Genomic DNA, 19,828 nt, shown 5'->3' on the forward strand with positions numbered 1-19,828 from the left:
TCATAATACTCACTGCCGTGGGTCCCTGAGAAATGGTGGTCTCCTTGGAGGCCTCCTCGACCTCCTTCATCTTCTCCTCCGCTTTTCGCTCCTTCAACGCTTTCAGCAATTTCCATTTCGACCCAGGTGGGCCAGGACTTACCTGGCCCTCCTTCAGTGTCGTATCGGAACTGCCGCACGACGAAGAATCGATTTTAATCTTGGGCAAACTCAAAGTCGCCGTAGTAGCCGTTTCAGCGCTACCAGCACCGTCTCGTTCCAAACCTTCAAGGACAGTGCTCTCCGAGTCCCAAGCACCTGGAATGCTAACAGAGACCTCGCTAGGCGGTACGCTCACGCTACCCTCGCGAGATATCGGTTCGGAACCAGAATGGATCTTTTCTCCTTGTCGAAAAGTCGAACCGCTGGAACTTCGCCTCGACGGTTGTTCGTCGATGTCTTTCGGCAATTCTTCCTCTTCCTCCTCGTCCATCGATTGGACCGGACTATCAGGACCAGAGGTCTCTCCAGAAGAACCCTCTTCCATGGCCGGTTTCTCTTTCTTGGCTTCCTCCTCGTGCGCCCAAGTATGATAATCGGTGACCCTTGCAAACACTGCCTCGATACTCTCAGCGGATTTTCGTTTTGGAATCGGTTTCTCGTCTCGATATTTATCCCGTTCCTCGACTCGACGATCCTTTCCCATCGTCCCGTTCATTTTACTCGCTCGCAGATCTTCTTTCTCCTCCTTCACCTTCTCCTCCTTCACCTTGCTACTGGCTTTCAGCTTTAATTCTTTCAGCACGAACGACATCTTCTCCTTCACCGCCTCGTCCGGTTGATAGTGTTCAACTTCTTCAGGCTCTTCGACCAGCACCTCGCCCATTTCTATCTCTATCTGCGATTGTCTCTCGAGCTCCTCCAGCTTTCTCAACTCGTATCGATACCACTCGTCCTCGGAGTCGATCGAATCCTCCGTACTTTGCCGCCTGGACGAGACCCTCGACGTGCTTCGATAGGAATGCGTGCTTCGGTTATCCTCGTCCAATTCGCCCTGTCTCGAGCCGGTCCACGGAATCTCGAGGGATTGTTGATGTCGCGGTAGGAATCGGCTACCAGCCGGGGTTTGACCCCTCGTGCTCGACGCGGATGGGCTTCCTTCCGACGGTGGAGCTTCCTCCGATATGCTGGTCACCAATTCCGGTAACCTCGTGCTGCTAGATTTCTCGCTCTTCTCGCTCTTCTCCGACATGTCCTCGGGATACTCGAAGCTCGTCTCGAGAGTCTGGACGGTACCTTCGTCGGATTTCTTCTCCGTGCTACCTTCCTCGCTCGGTGGTTGTTCGTCGGACACCGTCGAGGATTGTCTCTGACGATACTTTCCCAGTGCCCTGGACACAGCGAATTCCATGCTTGCGCCGCCCATCAACGTCACAGGGGGAAGTTTCGGGGCTTTTTCGTTAGGGGCCTCGTCGGAGCTGCCGGTCGATCGTTTGATATCTCCGACAGTTTGGAATATGGACGAGCCACCCGAACCGGAACCCGTGCTCTTCCCCGACGTCTCTTCCTCGAAGCCGCTGATCTGTTCGCCAATCTCGTGCTCCATCTCCTTCTTCTGATCCTTCTCCTTCCCCCAACCGTCTTGGAGAGCTTGCTGCTGTAACTGCTCCTGATGCTGCTGGATTTGTTGTTGAAGGGCTTGCTGCTGTTGCTGCAGATTTTGTTGTTGTTGCTGCTGCTGCTGTTGTTGTTGCTGCTGCTGTTGCTGTTGCATATAATCTTTCTGTTGTTGAGGTAACGGTTGGGGGATCGGTTGTTGCTGTTGAGGGATCGGTTGCGACATCGGTTTACGCTTCGTGCTGGCCGTCTTCACTTTGGCGAAAAACGGAGGCTCCTGGTTCACGTCCGACATTACGCTGTCCTCGTCTTCGGACAGGCCACTCTGCCTGCCGCTGCTCCATTCAGTTTCAGACTGTTCGGGATCGGACAGAGACTGCGATTGATGGCTTCGTCTTTTGGCCTTCTGGAGGATTCCTGATACAGTGGATACCAATGTGTGTTTCTTCTTTTTCCTTGCCGCTTGACCCCTGCCACGACCTCTGCCTCCTGTCTCACCAGGAAGTCTTTGCTGCTGCTGTTGCTGCTGCTGTTGCTGCTGCTGCTCCTGGGACATGTCCAAATCCTCTCTCCTCACCCCACCTGGCAACGAGTGACTCCTGTGCCTCTTGCTCAAGTGCAAGTCCGGCAACCAATTGCTCATCGAGCTCATCGCATTTTTCAACGACGAGCCACGCCTTATTTTCTTATTAACCTTCGCCGTCTCGATCTCGTGATCCTTCAAGTTCGACGCAATGCTTATGTACCCGGACTGGGACACTATCACGCTCGATGGATCGTAATACTCGGTTTGCTGATGCTGGCCTTGATCGATAGGTATTCTCGCGGCCTCGTGATCCTGTATATATTGGTGTTCCCGTTGCCACTGTCTCTGGTATCCATCCGCGAGTTGTGCGCTTTCGGTGCTGGTCAATCGTTGACTGTACGGCTGATACTGTTGCTGATAAGCCTGCGGATAATTCTGATTCGCGTACGTGTGGTGATACTGGTGGGCCTGATACGCCGGCGGTTGGGGATACCTTCTGTCCGTGTACGGGCTCTGGGCGTAGCTGCCATCCGAGGTCAGCGACCTGATGCTGGAGGAGGTCGAGTCGTGTGGTATCTGATCCTCCATCGAGTTCAACCACGAGGCCTCGTTCGTCTCGGTCCGCGGCAGATTCGCGCTCGTGGGATAATAGGAGAGCGCGTCGGTGATGTTCCCCGTTGGGAACATGGTGCGATACATGGCGGCTTTGTAACCTTCGTGGTTCGTCATACCCGCGTCCGTGGAAACTGCGCCCCTCAACGGTTTCTTCAGGTGAGCCGAAACCGCTGCACTCGATTCCGTGTACTGGACAGTGGTGTAATTGTCGTAGCTATTCAACTGATCCATCCACCCGTAAGCGGTTGTCGTCTTCGGACCGTAACCACCCGCGCTGCTCGTGTACACGCTCGTGATCGCCTGCTGCCGGTTGCTGCCCGCCACGGAATAAATGGCCGGCTGCTCCGACCTGTAAACGTAGTCGATCGTCGTTCCAGGCGGCACGGTGTCGTACGTGTGCTGCAACGCTTGTTGCCGACCTCGTTTCTTGGGGCTCTGACAGGTGGTCGCGATGGCCGCTTGAGGCAGCACGAACCCGTACTCCTCCTTCGTGGTCGGGGGGGTTGTCTTGATCGACGCGTATCCCGACAGATGGTTCATGGCCACCGTGTAAGAGTGGCTGGTGACGGTGAAGGTGACGGCGGCGGTGGCGTCTCTCCCCTCGGGCGTGTCGTACAAAGGTTCCTGGGTGATGATCGTCGCGGCGGTGGTGGTCTCCGGAAGCGGGGGGATCGGGCTTGCGGATCTCACTGTGGTCGTGCTTGGGATCAAAGATCTCGCGTGATCCACGGAGTACGAGGTGAGCATCTTGGCGATCGAGCTCTTCGGCGAGCTCGGCGATTTGTCCAAACTGCTCCACCCGCTCATGGAGGATAGGCCGGAATCGGACTTGGCCGCGACTATGTTGGCCACGCTCGGCTTGGCCGTGTGCTTGGGCGAGATCCGTGGCGATTTAGGCGAGTGAGGGGTTCGCGGGCTTAGGCGACCCTGCTCCACCGAGACCAATTTGTCCGCGCTTCTCAGGAACGTGGGGCTTTGGGATCGTTTCGCGTCCGCCTCCCTTTGGTCGGGGCCCGGCATGAGGAAAGGCTCGGCCGAGTCTCGGGGGGCCGGCGGAGGCGGCGAGCTCGGCGACGGGCTCGGGGGCGTTCTGCTCTCTTGAAACTCGAGATTGAGACGAGCGGCGCTGCCGAAATAGCCGTCTTGCCTGGTTCGAAGGCTCTGCACGCTGTGCACGCTGTGCACGCTTCCGGCCGAGTGGGTGGGCGAGGCAACTTTGTCCGTGGTGGTGCTGTAGATGGTGGGCGAGGCGCAGGTGACAGCCGCGAAACTCTCGACCATCAGATCGGTCAGCTCCTTGTTCTCCGCGTAGCCTTTGGCGAAGCTGCCCACGTCTATGGGCAGCTGGATCACCGGCTCCGGACTCTTCTCGCGCACCGTGGACGTGTAGCTACCTAGCCTGGGCGGTGTATAGGCGCTCGAGATTGAATCCAGGTTCGATCTGGAGGTGGAGGTCAGTCTTGGAGAAATTGACCTGGTAGTGAAGTCGCCGTCGGTCGCTAGACCACTGTCGGTGCTGACTCGAGATATGGATCGACCCGTCGATCCGGGACTCTTCGAGAACGTCCAGCTATCGACGTCGGTTTCGGCGTAGATTTTTCTCAATTGCTCGTCTATGCTGCTCGCCTCCTCGGCCAGCTTCGCCTCGGCCTCGGAACTGTACTGCCTCTTCGGGGAGTCCATCAGTTTCGATTGGAGCTCCATCAGATTCTGGGAATCCTTTTGCAATTTGTTGGTCAACCTGTCTAGTTCGTGCAATTTCTCCAGGGCAACTTGGTCGATTGAGCTCAATCTGGACAGCTGGGCCAGATCTTGCTCGCTCACGCAAGGCGTGTTCCCACGATAACTCTTGTAATCGGCCGCGCTGAACACCTCGCCCTCGTCCTCGTCCGCCTCGTCCTCCTTCTTCGTCACCGCCTCTTGAATCTCCTCCTTGCTCGGTTTCGCGGCCAATTCGCACTCGAGCTCTTTCTCCTTCGCGGCGACAGTCTTCTCGAACATACTCGATTCCACCTCCTTCTTCCCGTTCACGTCCTCGTCCTCCGCCTCCTCCCATATCATGCCGAGCTGCGACGTGGGTCTTGACGTGTCGCCGCAGATCAAGTCCTCCCTGTAAGCGTTGTTCAGGCTCCTGTAGAACGCCTCGTCTGGAATGTTACTCTCTTCAGCGAGAGTCTCCAGAGTATCCAAATTCCTCACGTTCCTGTGCATGTCGGTAACTACAGCCGCGGCGGTCGAGCTGTCCTGCGTTAATCCGTGCATCCTCGCGATCTCTTGCTGCGCCAACTTCTCCCTGATCGCGTTCGTCTCCTCTATACCCATCGTGGCGCCTATGCTCTTCGCGATCGCGTCCAACTCGCCCACCGTGCTCTGTTGATTGGCCAACGTCTCCTCGACCGCCACGTTGCTCGACGTCTCGTGGCTGCCTCCGCTCGCGTAGAACTCGATCAACTGGCTGATCACCGTCTGTTGCTCGTACAGAAGGCCCTCCAGCTTCTCCAACCTCTCCCACATCTTGATGTATTCCTGGCTGAGCAAATCCAACGCCCTCCACGCGTACCTCAACTCGTTCTCCAACGTGTTCAATCTAGTTCCCAGCCTCTCCATGTAATCCCCGATTATGTAATCGATGTTTCCATCCGCCGTGGTGGAGGCATAGGCCGGCACGGCCGGCGAGTGTGCCCTAGGGCTGGTTGGGGCTGGCCCGCCCAGCTTCGTCGAGTCCATTTTCATCAAGTTCCTCCTCCCCTTCCTTTCTCCTTAAACGTCCCTCGCGCGATATTCCACCTGTCTACGACTCCTGACACGATTCATGATTCTGGGAAAGAACGAAAGGAACGCGATCACGGATTCACTTCTTCGTATCGAGAAGGAGAGACGTGGATTCAACTTTCTTCGACTCGATTGTAACGCAATTACGGGAATGACTCGATGCACCGTGCACGTCGTCGATCTCCATGGTCGATCCTTCCCCCTTCTTTGCCTCACCCTCACTCTTCTCTCACAGTTCACACACTTTTCACACACAGGACTCGATTATTACACCTTACACGCCCGATCTCGCGTGATATCTCGTCACTGTCCCTCCCTGTCCTCCGTCCTCGATCGATTTCTCCCCACTTTTGTCTTCTTTTGGATCAACACTAGACCCGCACGCACTGCCTTTTCGTGCGATTGTCGGCCGCGATCTTTACTTTGAATCGTTCGAGATCGCGCCTGTGTATGCTTCTTAACCAGCGTTCTCGTGCGTTCATGCCGCTGCCTCTATCTGCAAAACAGGAGCAAACGGGTTGCCGTGGCTTAGTACGAGACTAAGCTCGTACCGAGCCACCGCTGACACAGTTTCCATGGTGTTTAAATTTATAATTCATCGGTTGAAAGGTGTGTGTCAATGATCGAACTTAAGAACTTCGTCAGAAAGATCAACGAGGCTATTTACCTTATTCTCTTTGGGACTGAATCGATATATACACTTGATTCAGGCTTTTATCATTTAACGTGATACGAAGAAATAGAAATAGAAGAAGAAATAGAAGAAAGAATTTAAGAAATAGAAGAAGAAGAAGAAGAAGGAATGATAAGTAGCTTTTTAAATAGTTTCAAAGGATCAAAAGAATGAATGGTCAAAAAAAAGTAGATGCGAGTAGATATGGGATAAAAAATATAGAAAAGTACGAAACTTTGTCAGATTGCCAGAGCAGAAATCTTCTTCTCCATTGATTTACAGAAAAAAAAAAATGTTTGAATAATAAATTCGATTGAGATATTTCACAAACTTAATCACCACCAGGTTAATCCACGTATCATTGTCGATGAAATATACTTGGCAGTGTAGTATTTGTTCTATCATTTGCTTAATGGAAATTCATTTTTAAATTATTTATATTACTGATTCGTTATAGTAATATTTTTATTTAAATATTGATGGAATTGAGACTCGCAATCAAGGTGGCGAGATACTTCTCAGGTGGGAAAAATACGAATTGCAGGTTATTTAAAGGGTGATCAGATGTGCATCGAGCACTTCGTGCATAAAATCAAAGTGTACGTTGTCGAGCATCCATGCGAAAAATGCACGTAGCAGAATAATTGCTATTGCTCGGAACTCGCATTTTCATTAGTATCGATTCCATCTCGAGGTTACGTTCGAATGCCTCTGATTGTTTCAAAAATAAAGGAACGACACGGAATGAGTAATGGATAAGGTAAGGTATTTCCCATCCTTGTGAAACTCGAGAAAGAATAATACTTTTTGAGGATATTTCTTTCCCTCCTATGCTACATCAGAATCGATTATTTTGATGATTTTGTGAATACTGATTTTCTATATTTATTCATTAATTTTTTATGTACATAAATGTACGATTACGAGAATTGTGAAATTCGAGGAATAACGCTTTTTTCGAATTTTTTTTTCTAATTGAATATAGAATCGACATGAGAATATCTTTGTTTATTTTTTTCTTTTTTTAAAGAGAAACTTTAATATTTTATAATTCGAAGTTTGATTGCAATTGTTTGGAATATCGTAGAATTATTTATATATGATTAATTAATCATATTTATCTTCGTGTAGACGCGCTAGCGGACGACACTCGACTGATTTCCAAACGGGACGACGTACGATTTAAATATTGAATAAGCGATGTGTTGAATGTATACAATTCTCGAGTTACGTCGTATGTCGAATCGTTATTGAATTCTGTTTAATTCCCAACTACGTACTTTTATCAACATATTTTGTTTTCTCATGATTGTTTGCTGGATGTAAATAGAGTTTACACGAGTTTATGGGCGTGTCTTGTTTTCGAGGAAAGAGAAATTTTCGATGATGAATTGCTTGAAAATATAAAGGAAATAAAAAATCATTTTTCAAAATCGATACTTTTCCCAGTATCTTTTGATATAATTTGAATAAATTATTTGAAAAACACACGCAATATTTATATCATAGAATTTTATATTCTTATAAAATTCTTCAAACATTTCTTTTTGATAATCTAAACAGAATAATTATTTTTTCCCACGATACGGTTAAAATAAATTTATTACACGAAAATTTATTATCTTTCATCTTCAATTCAAATAAAATATTCAAGGTTTTGCGATATCAATCGACACGATGAAGAATTTAAATAGTTCAGCGGAAACAAGATTCGCGTGCGTATTTCGAAATCTATCTATCTTTTAAATTACTTCAACAATCTCTCCATTGATTACAAACCACATGTTCTAATCAACGACAATGGAAATTCGCAGTGAAAACTCGGTTTTATATCACGTAAATCGATCGATCTTGTATAAACTTTAAAACTCTTTATAATTATTTATCTAATATATAAATGAATAATAAACAATTTACGAAATACGAAAGAGTAATCTATCGTATTCTATTGTAACTTTAAAATATCATTATATGATAATCAGATAATTCAATATCATGTTAAAAGTTCATTTTAATTATCGAAAGTTTTTACGAAAATAATATTCTTAATAGAAAAATGAAACAAATAAATAATACTTAATAATATCGATAATGAAAAATTGCAATTGATAATAATATATCAAATTATCCATCACACAAATAGCAAAACTTTTGAAAGCATATAGCAAAAAAAAAAATTAATATTCGAATTAAAAAATTTATCTAATAATTATCCATTAATCATCCATTAAAAATACATATGATTACTTCTCCAAGTTGCCAGCAACTTTTATGCAAAATCAAATTTTTTCACGATTAAGGAGAAATAGATATCGATAGATATTAAATACACACGAAAAAAGATCTACAATTATATTGCACACAGCGCAAACGACCGCAAATGGTTAACTGTTTAGATAATGCACGGAAGGAAGACGGATCGAAACGACGCGAAGTCACTACGAGAAGCCGGAAGCGGCGGTGCATGCGATACATAGAGCGATTTCCTGGCCTGTCATCGTTGAAACGCGAATTAAACCGAGGCGAGCATGCGATTTTCCGACCCGCTTCCCCTCTTTCGCCCAACTCCCGGAAGAAACACGCCTTTTAACGGCCGCTATAAAATTACGCTTACCACCGTGTATTATCGCTCACCAGGCCAAGAAACACACCTTCTTCACCGACGATATTGCGCCTGTGAAATGCACGGATCTGCACGGATCAAGTTACACCTCTATGTTATAAGATTTAATTATTTTGGAATTTCGCGTGGTTTTGGCGCGATGCTGGGAATTCGTGGGCTGACGACTTGCTCGTTAAATTCGGTATTTGGATCGGGCTTTCTGTGACGATTATATATATAATAATAGTTTTTGACGGTCAATTTTAGAGTATTTGTTTAAGATTCGAGAGGAATCATGAAACATTGTGTTACTTGAAATTCCTTTTTTCGATATTTAAAATATTTGAAGTATAGTAGTATTATTATTTATTATTTTATATTAATGTTCTATAATAATAATTGTGTCTTGTGTCAATTATTATAAATCATTCGTTTAATCATACAACTCTTTCACCACCTGCTGTACTTTCCCTTGGCTTCGATTCCTCACATTGTTTTTAAATACAATAAATATTTGCTCACTTGTTCCTTAACAGATGAACATCGATGTAACCGAATTCATATACTTCCAATGTTTGCATTGCAAATATTGAAAAATCGATAAGGTATAAATATTACAAATATTATGCAATAGCTGCCACGAATAAACGTAGAACTGTGAATCTACGACGAGGGGAATTTCGACGATATTCTCCTCGTGGCACATTCGATTGATGATTACGCGCGCACGTGTGTGTATGTGTGCATCTGTGCACGTATATATGTGTGGATATCGATGTCGTCGTACGACGAATCGATAGCATTCCTCGATGTCATTACGACAAGTGTTCCGTCGCTAAACGCGATTCGATCGATCAACGGGACATTCTATGAAGAAACCACAATACTGGAACTTGAATTGAACGAGGAAAGAAAAGAAAAATAAATAAATAATAAGAAAGAAAGAAAAGGAAAGAAAAAAAGAATTGTAAACGGTATTCGCTGTTAACCCACATTCTTTGAAAGTAGTATCGATTAATTAATGGTTAATTGGAGTTATAAGAAAATACGTATTGTATATATATGTATAAATAAAAGTGTAAATAAAAGAACGAACTTTCAGAAGATAATAATTTTCGAGCTTAATTTGATTATTCTTCCATCGAGAAATTTTTTTCTGAGAATCGAGTTGATAAAGGTGAATTGATTATTGAGTAAATATGAATGTAATGTGTCTTTTAATATCAATTTTAAACATATTGAAGATTCTTTTATATAATGTATTTTTAAGTTTGAAATATTGGCAATATTTAAATTTAAATAAAATCGTCATTTTCTCTTCATAATATTTTACGAAAATTTTTGTAAAATTATTACACATCGTTTCTAATCAATTAATTTATTCCCGACACTAACGATTTCTTCTTCATATATTATTTTTCATCATTTCGAAATTTCCACGAATAATCTATATTTAACACACAAGAGAAAAACACGGTTGACAAAAACTGAGGACGCGTGAAAAAATCGATATTGAAATGTTTTGATAGTCCCGATATTATCGTTCAAGGAAACTGCGCGTTTCAAAAAAACAACATAAATTTCCTATATCTATATCGAAATCCGCATCAATAACTGCTTAAACGTCTCAATCTGTACAAATGGAAGGTTCTTTTTTGTTACCAGGCTTTTATGGCATCCATACGAATTCCAGGAAATGTGCTCTCACATTTTCTTATTTTTCTGGATCTTGAATTATTAGTTTTTTTTTCCTTTTAATAAAAATCTTTCATGTTTGGATTAAATCATTCTATCATCGTATGAAATAATACGAGATATAATCGTATAATTTCTTCTTTGACCTGGAAAGTTTTAGAAGTTAGTTCGAAAGAATTTCGGAGAATTTTAAGCAAAATGCGATGCATCCAAAGTTTTGTAGATCATACTTTTTATTTTTCTCGAGGTATTATTGGCGATTATTATCATATAATTTTATTATCCCAGTTCATATTATGATTATTTTATCCAATATCTAAGAATTTTAAAACTTTAACTGATAATTAAAAAAATAATTATAATATGATCAATAAATATATTTGATTATAAAAATTGTTTAATATTTAAATTTTTCATAAATGCATAAAAATCCACAGTCTATTACAACTTCAATCGATGAACGAATAATTACAATATCAGTTAAATTAATTTTCATAAACACATTCAATAAATCAATATGGATAAAATTCCAACAAATATAATAAAAATGAATCAATGGCACAATAATAAAATTTAAACTTCTCTTTTCGTTTTAATTATTTTGCTCTAGTTGCAACGAAATCTTAAAAGATCACTCTTCGAATTTCTATTTTGCTTCGAGAAAGAATCTCATTCTGGAGAAAAAATCGAATGGGGAACTGCGGGACGATAAATGGCTTCTGTAGGCGATTCGCACCTGTGCCAGATTATATTTAAATCGGACTTAAACCTGGTTAACTTTTAATTCTGTTAAGGATGTATAGTGAGCCGATTGACGTCAAACAACTTTGACTGATTAAATCGTATGACATTTACTTTTTTTTTTCTTTTTTTTTCTTCTTAAGATAATTTCAATTTTATAAAATTTTTTATAAACGAACTTCTATTATCTGAAATATTTATTATTATTATTATCTATTCTAAATATTGAACGACACTCTACGTACATAAACTTTACAATATAATTTAACTCTAAAATTTTTAATTTTGAAAACATATATATTTGCTCTTAGGAGATTAAATTTTCGTAAGTGATCTTCGTGAGTGAATATGTAATATTCTTGCGAACGATTATGCGAGGTTAATTGATGCAATGTAATTTCTGATAAAAAATTCATGTTCGAATTTTCTCAAAAAGTCATGCTTACAGTCTCAAGGTCCGTACGTAATGAAATAAATTACATTAATCTAACGAACACTTTATCCTTTCCATCCATTATTAAACCTGTTTCGCCTTTTATGCATTACAAATTATTACTTTATAAAATTATTAAAACCTCGCACGTGGAATCAAAATTATAGAACTTCTAAACACTGTGTCCATCGAATCAAAGTAGAAATGAAAGTTCCTTCTGTAGTGACGTAAAACTTAAGAATATCTTTCAAAAATATAATAACAAAGATATTGAAAATCAAGACAAAGATTCACAAAATCAATTATTGAATCGAAATAAAATGTTCGCTTGTAACGAATCAAAAAATCATCAAGTTATGATAACAAAATGGTGAAAAATCATCGTCGAATAATCATTCTCCAGTTAATTCTGCCTATCCCAATGGTTAGATTGAACGTCGATGAAGCCCATCAAGGCGTCTCGGCCTCGTTTTCTTCGAGGAACGTTTGCCTCCGGAATTTTACAGAGAGAGAGAGAGAGAGAGAGAGAGAGAGGAAAGTTCCGCGTTGAAAAATGAAAATGGAATCTGTGCTCTCTCTCTCTCTTTTTCTCTGTCTTTCACTCTCTCTTCCAGGCTGGAGGATCTTCGAACCTGGGTTCATTAATTCGCGAATCCGCCGCGAAACTTCTCGACCAATTCGTGATCCTTCAAGCTGTAATAAACTGGATAAGTATGGAGAAACGATGCGGTTTGGTCTGTTGGAACTTTGTAGAAAATGGAGGCTAACGACGAAAATTTTTTAAAATTAATCGATAAGGTGCGGGAGCCTAGGCAATTTAATTTTTGAAGAGAAAAATCTTTACTTATGTGATCTTCTAAGAATGCATTCGAAAGTAAAATGAGATGTTATTCGAGAGTATCTTTGAGATGAATGTTTGAGAGAATAATTGATAATTACGAGTATCGAGTGTAACAATTCTTGTTTTCTCTCTAATGAAGCATCTATTAAGAAAAAGTAAGAAAATTAAACATTTTTACTTTTAAACGAACTAATTTTGGCGATAAGTATACAAGATCTTGTACAGGAAACTGAAGTTCATACAAGAGAATACGTGAAACGTAATTATATTATTAGTAATTTATTGATAAACCTCATGAGAAAGATCAAATAATAGGAAGGTTCGTAAGTAGGGTAAAGATTAAATTTTGATATAACTTTTTACTTCTTATGATTCAACATCTAACTAATTAAGGGAACAAGAAACTCTTTTATTTTTGGTATTTGCAGAGAGAAAGAGTTGGAAAAGTAAAAGAAATTAGTCGTTCCAAGAGCATTTATTCGAATGGGATTTAAAAAGGATGATCTTTATCTTTTGATACTTCATTCTTTGTAGACTCGTAAAAATATATCCCAGAAAAATGAAAGTAAATGAGATAAAATGCTTTTTAAAACATATTAATCGTCAAGCACGATGATCGATAGCGTTTTGTTGCAGAAATTTTAATGTTTATTTAACGAAACAATTTGTTCAATAAAAATAATGGAACGATATGGCTTATCTTAAAAGATAATTTAATGTAAAATTTAAATTACACGAAAGATAATTTATCGTTTCAAATTAAGAAGAATAATATTCAATAATTTTTCCTGCAGAATTATTCTGCAACGAGTTTTCTCTTATGATTTGTTCCTTTATTTATCCCATTCATTCCGGGTATTAAGCTACTCGCTTTTCCCTTATTCTTTATTTCTATCCTGTCGTTTCGTATATTGGAATTACGTGGTTCCATATATCGAACTGACAATCCAAATTTCGTGGTTTCTAATAACACGATCAAAAGTAAAGTTGATGTTATCACATCGGATGCAACGAGTGCTGTTTAGTGAAGTTCAAATTTCCTTCGGACAGAAGTTTGTAAATTATAAGATCCGCTGGTCTGTGAGAGAAATCAAGAAACTTCCAAAACTTCTTGGTAATAGCTAGGTAATTATACGAAATTAAATCCAACATATTTAAGCTGAATGAAAATAATTTTTCAACTGTTTCATTCAACTCATTTCATGAAATGAATATTTTTAATTTATAATCGTAATAAAAGTTGTAGATTAAGTTGATGAACTTTAAGCCGCTATAACTTTGAACATAATAACTTCTGGGCGATGAATGAAAGCGCATTAGAAACGCGAAATCTTGCTCTTTAAAATCCCTTTTCTCTCATCTCGATACGACTTCTGATTTCTGAGATATCATCGTGTAAAGAGAAGAGTAATTTTTTAATCATATATCTTAAATGCGATTAAACCTTATTAAAATTACAAAAAATTTGAATCGCTATAACTCCGAAGATAGTGAATTTTAAACAACAAATCAGGGATCATTAGAAGCGCGGAATCTCCCCCTTTGAAACGCTTTTTGAATTATTTCGATACGACTTCCGGTTCCCGAGATATCATCATGTAAAGAGAAGAGTAATTTTTTAATCATATATCTTAAATGCGATTAAACCTTATTAAAATTACGAAAAATTTGAATCGCTATAACTCCGAAGATAGTGAATTTTAAATAACGAATCAGGAATCATTAGAAGCGCGGAATCTTCCCCTTTGAAATGCTTTTTGAATTATTTCGATACGACTTCCGGTTCCGGAGATATCGTCGTGTAAAGGAAAAGGTAATTTTTAATCGTTTACCATCTCCGTCCTTGTCGCTTACTCGGATCTCTCGCTCGCACCTCGTCTCACTGACCTATCCCAAACTGCAGACAAGCGACAGACGCGATTCCTGGAAATGCGTACTACGTTCTTCCAGGAAATAATATAGGTCACTGGGTCGCGAGCCCATTCATAATCTCCGCGCTATGTTAAGTGCTATGGAAACTTTGAGCTGTTATATCTCGGCAATAGTTCGAGATATCGAGATAAAACAAAAAAGAATTTTAATTGCATGCCTTCCTCCACTTTCCTGAATAGGTTTCGACGACATAATTTTTAATCTCTTCTCACGTTTTCTCACTACGAAAAGTCGAAATTTTCTTTCTTTTGCATGATGAATGCAGTTAGATCCTTGCATCATTACTTGAATATTTGAATTGTTTTAAATTTTCGAAGCACTGTGATGAATTCTTATTCATTAATATTGAACAAAAAAAAAAAAGAAGAAAAAGAAATAAAAAAAAAAAGAGAAAATTCAAAGAAGTGAAAAGTAAAGTCATTGAATAAATCCATAGAGATTTAACAAAAAATGGTGTCGAGTTAGAAACTCGCGTACACAAACGTAACTCATACATACAGATGTTCATTGCGTCAAAATTCCTGATTCACGAGATGAAACGCCACGAAGCCGCAGAGGTTAGGCAGCGAAACGAAAATTGCTCGACTTTCGAACGGAAGCGGTGGTTAAGAAAATAGGATGGCCGTGTTGTAATTACTCTTAGAAAGCAGCGGCCAGTCGTTCGCCATTGTTTCCCAAAGTTTTTACCCTCCCTGAATGCTCAACTCCCCTCCTCTTTCTTGATGCAATCGTAAATTTTAATTTTCAATTTTACCCGCAACCCACTTGAGCGCCATTCCCCTCCATCCTTTTTCTTCCGCCTATTTCCGGTTGCATCGAAACCGGTTGAAAGTATCGATTTATAGCGAGCAGCAAGACGCTGTCTAATTAATGGATTTGAATTGGAAAAACGCGACGAGGCACGATAGCGTTCCATCGAACGAGTTATTTGTCTTGTTTTTACAAGGATTTACCGTCCCCTCCCCCTCCTCCCCCTCACTTAATGGAAATGCACTTGCAGGCTCTCGTTACCGATCGGGGACGATCTGTGAAAACTGAGACGAAGCACGGAACGAAAGTTAGAACTGTGGTATTATAATATTATAGGACGTTTCAGTTTTTCTTTCGTTTGAACCGATTAAACTTTGGTAATCTGTTTTGTTAGCATAATGGAGAGTAAAGTAGATCGTTTATAAATAAAATATATAAAGTTAATAATTCAATTGTTCCTTCCGAATAAATAATTATAGAAGAAAGTTTCTTTTGAATTGTATCATGCTCGATTCGTCCAATTATTAATTCTTTTTTATCTCAAAAATTTTTATATTTCTATTAACTTGATTATTGTTAGTTTATTGTCTGCAGACTTTTTATGTCATGAAAATATAATGGAGAAGAATAGGATAAATACAATTTTTTAATTTTTAATTTCTAACATGATATATATTTGAATAAATATTTCGTCTTATATATATTCAATAATGGAATAAATCAAGAAGATCTTAAATTAAACAAGAAACTAAAGCACCCTGTATAAATTAGAATTTAAAAAAGATAATGTTGAATTATATATATATATATATACTCTCGATAAATTATTATTAACAAAGGGAAAATTTGATTTTTTTTTTAAATTTTTATTTTCTTTACTTGTAAAAATTAAATGGAAGAAATAATGCGTTCCTTTTCGTTTATATTCTCTGTTACTTCTAGTGAAAACGAGAATATATTGACTCTTTGAAAGAAGATACAAAAGCTTGTTGGATACGCTCTTTTCCTTTGAAACAATATTTTTCATGCTCAAATGGAGAATTTCTCAAAGTTGAATTTCTTAGAACAGTATGTGATATCCAGTACAAAACACAAAAATGAATATGGCCGAATAAAATTTCCTTTGCCGATTGAACATCGTTTACGTACGTACAATGTCTCACAAAACTATTTGAATATTCTTTTACCTCTTAATAAAAACATTAATAATTATAATTTTTCATTTTTATGTAGCGAATAATACGATTACGTAAGAAATATTTCTTTTTCCCTCAAAATATCACTTTAAAAAGATGAACCAATACTCAAAGATTCAAGTTTCAATGTTGCTTTTTTTAAAAAAGAAATATTATAACGATACAAGAGAGAGGAAAATTTCAATATATTTTAAAATCTTGCTAAGATAAATTCCTAAACAAAATTGTATATTCAAAACAGGAAAATACGACTATTCTAAACTTTGCTTAAACTTTGATTTCATCTTTTTTTAAAAAAAATTGCCTTTCTCCATTACTCTTATATATAAAAATTCATGAAAAATTTTCGAATTACATAGATCTCTTTGTAAGTATTCAAATACTTTCGTGATTTCCATTTTTCCACATTACGAAAATGTTGTTTATCCATCCAAGTCCTCCACTCGCGATATTTTAGGGAAGATGTATATTCTCGTTATGGAAACTATTTTCCTCTTGTCTTTTTCTTTTTTCTTTTCTCTTTTTTATCTATATTCCCACAGGGGACGAAGGTCGAAGGTTACACAGGAAATGGAATACAAAGAATAAAGTGCACGAGGGGTTAATTTCATTTCGAAGAAAATATGGCTTGATCAATGTTGAACTTATCCTAAAAAAAAAAAATGAGGAAGAATTCTTCCGTTATGCAAAATATTCAATCTCACGTACGTGGATGATTTTTCTCCTTCTCGTGAATGTGAAAGGAATTGCTGTATCGCCATTTGATACAATGCCTATTGTTGGAGAAAATGTAGTTGAATAGGAACAATATGTTCAGTTGAAGGATAATACGGGTTTTTATTTAAAGACGAATGACAAATATATCTCGGTATCAAATCGAATTTTTGCTCCTATTTTTATATTTCTATATTCTGTGTTTTGAACGAAAATTTAACTGTGTTTTTTCCTCTAATAATAATTTTTGACTAAGATTTAACAGAAATAGATGTTTAAATTAATTTCTATCATCTATAATAGTTACGAATAATTAAAATGAATTTATCTTATTTTAAAAATAATGAGGCTTCAAGGAATTTCGAAAGAACGCAGAAAGGATATAAAATATTCAAAATAAAATATACAATTTTAGATATTTAAAGGAAATTTTTATTTCCTTTTCATTTCTATGCTCGTAAAATAATTTCCATAAACATCCATCCATAGTTCAACAATGATTAATGAAACGGAAACTAATCATTACTTTCTAACGCATTTCAATTGCGAAAATAATTTTTATCCTACAATTCTTTCTTATTTCAGTCGCAACCCTCAATTTACCACCATTGAAAAATACTTTTTGATCACCGTTTGTTGATATGCAACGTTCTTTTTGTATCCACGAGTGGAAACAAATAAGTGTACATGAATGTTCGCCTTTTATCTTTTTTCCCTCGCCAACAACATTCGTTCGATGGAAATTCGTTCTCTTCGTTTGGAAAACTTTAGAAACAACACGTTAGAACTCGCAACTCGTTTAATTCAATCAGTTTTTGTACATCCATGTGTATCAAACCATATCTCAAACGCATTAAATTAAACAAAATGGGGCAAGTGATCGATAACTCTCTGTATCGAGCCAATTTATCTCTTATTCTCGATCAAACCAATTACTCAAGATTAATTTGGCGAACAATAGTGATAACTATCGTGCACTATGAAAGTTAGTTCAGGGTTCACGACCTCGTGGAAATAATACATTTTCGATATTTTTCCGATTCGAAGATGATACTGCGATGGTACACGACTTGAGAATAATTTTGGCACGAATCAGATTTACGAAAAATAATACAAAAAATGTATAAAAGAAAAAAGGAAAAAAATGAACTCGTTATTGCAATGTATTAAACACATGCTGTAAAATTAATATCTTACTGATAGAAATGTACCATACCGTAACTGATAATAAGTGTTAAATGTTTCTCAAGTTTTTTTAATATCTTGAATAAAACAAATGAAGATAGATTTAGTTTTATTCTCATACAGTCATTTCTATGTTCATCTGAACGCAAATTTAAATTGTTTATAATGTTTAGAATCTAAAGAGCGTGTCTCACGAATATCATTAACATGAAACAGCGAAATCTCTGATCTCTGAAAAACTTGATAAATATTAATGCAATATACGGAGAGTCTTTGATCCCTGTCGCGTGTTAATACGATAATTGTTTATTGATGATTAATTGAAAATTACGATAAGTCGAGGCTTAAACTAATCGTCTTCCGTGTATTGTATTCGCCCCGTGATTCTAATTGATAATCCTAACCGGCTTCCTTTCGATAACCATGTACGTTAGAAGCATCGAACAAGTGCTATTGGATTTTCTAATCTACAGCTTCGAATATTTCACAGTCTTATCTTCGATAATTTTTTACTTTTTTACTTTAAAATAGCCTCATGTTCGAGGCTATTTTATTTTATTATTTTATTTTTATTTTATTATGTTTAAGAATTACAATTAACGTTATATTTTATATTACGTGTAATATGAATGAATAATTGGACGAAAAGTGTTTTAAACCTATATCAAGTTTTCGTATATATGATAGATAACATATTATACACATTAAAAATTTGTATATTAAATTAAGAATTTTGACAATTTTTCCATCACTCGAGAACAATTTGTCTTTACGAATAAGTAGAATCGTAGCAAGTTAGCTACGAGAATATGATTCGTAATAAAAATTTATTGTTCATATACCTGCTTCGTTTCATGACTGAGAGAACTACAACTGATTTCTATTAGGTAATGTTCAGATTATATTGCCTTCAGTCAGAGAACCGCTCATTGCCTAGTGATTTTAATATGCTCGTTTCGCAAGCCAATCCAGAGGATATAAAATATTTATTGCTTGAATCCATCCAGATAATTCGTAATAGTTAAAAAAAAAATACTTGTAACTAGTATTGTAGACATATTGCCGACATATTTCCTCGTATATTGTGTTTAGAATCAATTATGCTCGAGTTTGTACGTATTTCAAATAAAATTATTAAAGTGGAACATAATAATATAAGGTAAATATGTATTATGAAATTTTCATACACGTAATGCACTTTTAAATGCGTAAATATTATAATGTGCTTTAAGAATAAAAAATTAAATTATAATATTAATGTGATGCATACTTATATTAATTTAAGATAATTGTTGTAAAAAGATATAAAAGATTTTTACATTTGTATTCAAAATAATAAGTATAAAACATGAGAATATTAGAATATTAAATTATTAGCCAACTTTTTGAATTTTTATGAAAATAAATAAATAATACTTCATTATTTTTTTTCCATAAAAATTATATTCCTTAGAAAGTATATAAGAATATACACACTTTTTCTTTTCGAAAGTTAAAGAAGACTAACTTCCATCATTTACAAAATTTATATTTATACCATTCATCTCAAATATCTCT

General features: G+C 38.2%; 1 protein-coding gene and 1 long non-coding RNA gene across 7 annotated transcripts in view; one reads left to right on the top strand and one right to left on the bottom strand.

The window, feature by feature from the left end:
• LOC108001507 (uncharacterized) overlaps positions 1-19,828 on the bottom strand; it is a 189,693-nt gene that overhangs the window by 88,769 nt on the left and 81,096 nt on the right. For all 6 annotated transcript variants that reach the window (XM_062076192.1, XM_062076193.1, XM_028668338.2 and 3 more), the window contains one exon: positions 14-6,005. In XM_062076192.1, coding sequence (XP_061932176.1) covers positions 14-5,470 — 5,457 coding nt within the window. In that variant the 5' untranslated portion in view covers positions 5,471-6,005. The remainder of the gene's footprint in view (positions 1-13; positions 6,006-19,828) is intronic.
• Positions 1-19,828, top strand: part of LOC133666246 (uncharacterized) — a 37,136-nt gene that overhangs the window by 842 nt on the left and 16,466 nt on the right. The window lies entirely within an intron of this gene.

This window comes from Apis cerana, linkage group LG6 (genome assembly GCF_029169275.1).
Source record: "Apis cerana isolate GH-2021 linkage group LG6, AcerK_1.0, whole genome shotgun sequence".
Classification (NCBI taxonomy): Eukaryota; Metazoa; Arthropoda; class Insecta; order Hymenoptera; family Apidae; genus Apis; species Apis cerana.